At 39.5% G+C, this 5,036-nt stretch overlaps 1 protein-coding gene and 1 non-coding gene across 2 annotated transcripts; one reads left to right on the forward strand and one right to left on the reverse strand.

Annotated features, from left to right (window-relative positions):
* Positions 1-530: 530 nt before the first annotated feature.
* Positions 531-1,348, forward strand: LOC130507608 (mitogen-activated protein kinase kinase kinase 20-like; the record flags this gene model as incomplete). Its single annotated transcript, XM_057002305.1, has 2 exons — positions 531-1,058; positions 1,116-1,348. Coding segments are annotated over 2 exons (735 nt in total), but the record flags the coding sequence as incomplete, so codon positions are not given.
* Positions 1,349-4,722: 3,374 nt separating this feature from the next.
* TRNAG-GCC (transfer RNA glycine (anticodon GCC)) lies at positions 4,723-4,793 on the reverse strand. The gene has a single exon. It is a non-coding gene; the product is annotated as a tRNA-Gly (tRNA).
* Between the last annotated feature and the right edge of the window lie 243 nt (positions 4,794-5,036).

Raw genomic sequence — 5,036 nt, forward strand, 5'->3', positions numbered from 1 at the left:
AAGTGCGGATTCTGATGTTGACTAGTCCAGATTCAGAAAAATGTCCAGGTTCATGCTGGTTGTGCTGGTCCATGGTGGGAATGATTAGGATGCACGCCGGACGATCCACATAACCCGAATTCGCGAGAACTGAAGATCACCTGATTTGTAAATTGCATAACTTCCACATCTGAACTCCGTTTGATCTGATTCTTCGTCGAGGAGCTCCGTAATTGAGTTAAGCACATTCTCCAAGTGGTTTTACGCGAAGAAACATCGTGGTTTAGAAGATATGCTTCGAACAATGAACGTATGTCTGTGTTCCTTCTCGGGTGGTTTGATGGTCGAACCAGCTCGGGAGATTGAACCAACTTGCTCAGCTCGTCCATGATAGTGTCAGTCCAGCTCACTTGAGTATTCAGCTCATCCAAGATTGCATAGATAATAAGGGAATTGGCATAATCTGATGAGAAAACCTCGGCTAGGTCTAGCTGGTCGACAAGGTCGCCACCTTGGACCGTGTCCATGAACCAAAAAGGACGGTGCTCGATTTTGGTTCTATCACGTTGATTAAAGATTTCACCCGGATGATTCTTGAAGGTTTGGTCTCGATTCACGGACATGGTTATGTTCATTGTGACCTCAAACCAGACAATGTACTCGTCTTCCCTTCTTGTTCTTCGAGACAAGATTCATCATCGTACGAGATCAAGATTTCTGATTTTGGCAACACGCTGGAGGTAGGAGAGGTTCCTCTGGTCTGGGAAACTGATTATCCGTGGGTGGGGACTCCCATCTACATGCCTCCCGAGTCTGTCCGTGATGGCGTGGCCAAAAAGTCTCTAGATTTGTGGTCGTTGGGATGTTTGGTGCGGGAGATGTACACGGGTGTGATTCCTTGGGAAGGCATTGAACTAGATGATATCGCTACTCTTCTCATCTGTGGTGAAGCTCCATGGATACCTGAGTGTTTACCTTCCGATGCTAAGGCTTTTATCCAAACGTGCTTCTCAAGTGACCCTGAGGACAGAGGAAGCGCTTACGAGTTGTTGTTTCATCCGTTTTTGCCTCGTCCTGAAGTTCAAGAAGAGGAGAAGAAAACGGTGGACAAGACAAGAAGCTCGTTTCTGTTGAAGCTGTTGAAGTTGAGAATCAGGGGAAGAAGTTTGAAGAGGAAGAAACCAACTAAGGACGCTCTTGCTGTTTCAGATAAGAAGCCTCTGAAGTTGAGGTTTTTCCCCACAAAGGCCCAACAGTTCAAGAGAACTCTGAACAAAGTCTTGAGGTTGAAGGCTATTCCCATGAAGATATCGTCTGACTTCAATTTAGTTTCTGTGCATTAGTGTTTTAGTTTCTCTGTTTAGGTTGTAGTTTCGGTTAACGTTTGGTATCTGATTAGTATGCAGACTGTAGGGTATGTTGATAGTATCTCTGTTTAGGCTTTAGTTTCTGTTGGTTAACTTTTAGTATCTCGGTTTTAGACTGTTCATATTAAAGTTTAGTATGTAGACTGTAGTTTCTGTTGATTGAGTTTTAGTATTAGTTTGTACATTCTCACGTCTCATTACAAACATTAACGTTTTAGTATAGTGATTCTGTTCATTAGGTGGTGGTATCTTTGCTTAGTATGTAGTTTTGTTCATCAATGTCTAGTATCTCTATTTAGTATGTATCTCAGGTCTCAAATATGTATGTTCCGACATTATAACTGTCAATAAAATAGTTCTTTTCAATTTGAATTTCTCACGCAAAGGTCCATGTCTCTATATCTGTATAAATAAACACATAGACAGAGCAAACCAGACTAGAAAGTTTGGTGAAGTTGTTTTCATCAAATGTTATTCAAACAGTTTCTAGATACAGAGAATAAAGGTGGGACAAGATTCTGTTGCTACTGAAAGCGTTGAGGGAATGCATTACTAGGCTAAAACAAGAGTACCGGAGACTACCAAAAAGACCACAGGTTCAACTAATATAAACTAGAGTTTCTTTGACTACTTCACTACATATATCTCGATGCTGTGAGTCATGACAAAAAATCATTGACAGGTGTTATGATTAGTTGAGAGCTTGTCACAGAATTATATATAAAGCAGCCAAATGGTTCGTTGGTCCTCTTAGTTGACCATACTTTCATGAAAATCCAGTAGAAGAGTAACAGAAACTGCTCCAGAGTCTTAAAAATTCAGTAGCGAGAGGAAGAGGCCAGTGTGATAGAGGGTAGAAGAAGTCTTTATCAACAGTCATTTCCTTTATAGAGGAATTGGTTCTTCATTACTCTTCTTCTTGGTGGTATAGCAATAACAATCAGTAACTACAGAACTTTCACAAAACCGTGGATAGAGAAAGAAATTTCTTAGCAACGAGCACCACACAATCAAGATTCTGCTCAAAGCTATCTACAATCCAGAATGCCGAAATGAAGCACCATCCATCACAGACAATTAATTCACGAAACCTGACTTTATCTTCCAAAAAAACAAACCTGCAATAACCATCAGACTATAAAACACGAAGAATAAGAATGGAACAAAAGAGATGAATAAAACATATCAAACGATTCAGAAAATCAAATCGAAGGATGAAACAGATCGACTGAAGGAAAAGCTCAAAAACGAAGAAAACAAAGCTTGTTTTTTTGTTTTAGAGAGTTAGATGTTTTTATTTTAGCTAGCAAAGTCCCACATCGAAGAAAACATATGTTTGCTTGTTGTATATATAAGTTTAGCACACAGTTACTGTATGTCGAGCTTGGTAACGCGGGTTTGTAATCCAAGTGGAGACTACGGGTTGATGGGACAGTTGGCCGATCTATTTGGGCCGGGTTCGGATGGGCTATCTTCTGGCCTGCCCATTCCAAGTCGGGAGCTGAGTGGTCGGACTCGAGCGAAAGCTTGCTGTTCGGGACACTCTTAGAGCGGAGGAGACTGCGTGAGGCTGGTTTCACAGAGCAGCGTCCACCTCCCGCTTTCAACGGTGGAAGGATAACGGGCCGTGGCCTCCCGAGCCCACTATGACCCAATAAGCCGGCTCCAATAGGGGACCATAACTTTTTTTTTTTTGCATTTTTTACAGTTAGGACGTGACGTAAAACGTTCTTCCTCCCCAGTTGATGATAATATTTTTCTCCACCATTTTCTTTTCTGTAGTCTGATAATGATCTCATGTAATGACAATGGATCAACAAAAGTCAAACCAACGTTAAATTTGACATCGGATATTATTAAGCACGTCGAGGATAATAACCAAAAAAGCTTGTCATCAAATAAGTTTCCATACGTTCTTCTTCTCCAGTTGATAATACTTTTTTCCACCATTTTCCTTTTTGTAGTCTAATAATGATCTCATGTCATGACAATGGATCAACAAAAGTCACAACCAACGTTAAATTTGACATCGTAGATATTATGAAGCACGTCGAGAATAATAACCAGAAAAGCTTGTAATGACACGAGTTTCTTGAGGTTCCATTGAGTTTCGAGAAAGGTAACTCCTACTTTCATTTCACTTCCCTTCCATTCAAAAATTTCTATGATCTTCAGAAAGATTTTCTTTAACTAAAACAGACGGTTTTATAAAGTTTATTCCTCCTTACACAAAACAATTTGCGGACTATTATATTATTTGTTGACAGTTTGGGTTTTGATGTGTAATACTTTGTTAGGTAACCATACATGTATCTGTATATTCGAGAGTTGAAACGAAAGTGTGTTACTGATTTTTATGGCAATTACAATTGAATACAAGTCTCATATGGTCAGGAATCTGATAAACTGGAGTATATCTACTTGACAGACCGGAATATTCTGAGTGTTAAGAAGAAGATAAGATTATATGATATATGTGCTGAATTTTCATAAAGTATTCTGAGGAATAGGCTACTACTACATCTGTATAATATAAAATGGCAGCTTAACGCAAAGTTCCTAATGCATAAAAACATAACCCTCTCTCACACCAATAATCATGCTTCAATTTACTTGTAATTTAGCCACTTTGGTTGTTAATTTCTCTGCTTGATCTCTGTTTCCTCTGAACATATGCTAATGGCAAGGTTAGCTTTTCAAAATCATTCAAGAAAAGGTATTGCACACCAAGAAATCCTACTGGTGGCACCAAATTATGAATATACCTTCAATATGTCAAAGTTCTTTTGCGAGTTTCAAACAAATGACATCCGAATATTTCACCTAGCGTCACGAGGATTTGTCTAATTTCTCATGTTTTGAACAATCATCCATTCATTGATCTTAACTGATGCATTTTATTTCTTAAACATACTTGTATAACCAAGTTAAAGATTCTATGAATGGATTACTATTCACTTGACCTGAAGTCCCTTTGATTCTTGCCTTAAGCTTCTCCTCGCCGGCTCTAACGGCCATGTGATGGGACATGTTGGCTCCGGCACGGAAAACTCTGTTGCAGTCGGCGTGTTCGTTGATCCAATCCACAGGACCAGACCCGTCTCTGATGGAGTTTGTTCGTACGAGTGGATGACCGGTGGAGGTAGTGGCGGACAGAGACGATGACGGCTGTCTTTGAAAATGGCAGTGACTGGATAAAGCAAGGGAAGTAGCGAAAGAAGAGAGAAGGCGAACCAAAAGAAGGGGTAAAAGCGAGTCTTTGGAGCATGTTGGCTACCGGAATATTCTCTCCGGGAAGGATTGCTTATCCAAATCTTTTACTGGAGAAGTTTGGTGCGTCTCTCAACTGTTTTTTCTTAATTGGGAAAAAAATAAGTGCACCAGCCGGGAATCGAACCCGGGTCTGTACCGTGGCAGGGTACTATTCTACCACTAGACCACTGGTGCTTTTGGTCTTCTTTTAACTCTTTATTTTGGTGATGACTTACTTCATTTCCACATCTAATTTGTCTTGCATAGCTGTTTTGATGCATGAATATAGTAAGCAAACTGGCTTATGATAAAGAAAAATGAGAGAAAAGATGTCTGAGATTCATTTAAGACTTTTAATTATTGATGTTGTAAAAAAACATTTTAAAACATATAAAAACAATACTTCTAAAATCCTTCTAGAATCAATATTTGTAGAAA

This window comes from Raphanus sativus, unplaced genomic scaffold (genome assembly GCF_000801105.2).
Source record: "Raphanus sativus cultivar WK10039 unplaced genomic scaffold, ASM80110v3 Scaffold4917, whole genome shotgun sequence".
NCBI classification, from domain to species: Eukaryota; Viridiplantae; Streptophyta; class Magnoliopsida; order Brassicales; family Brassicaceae; genus Raphanus; species Raphanus sativus.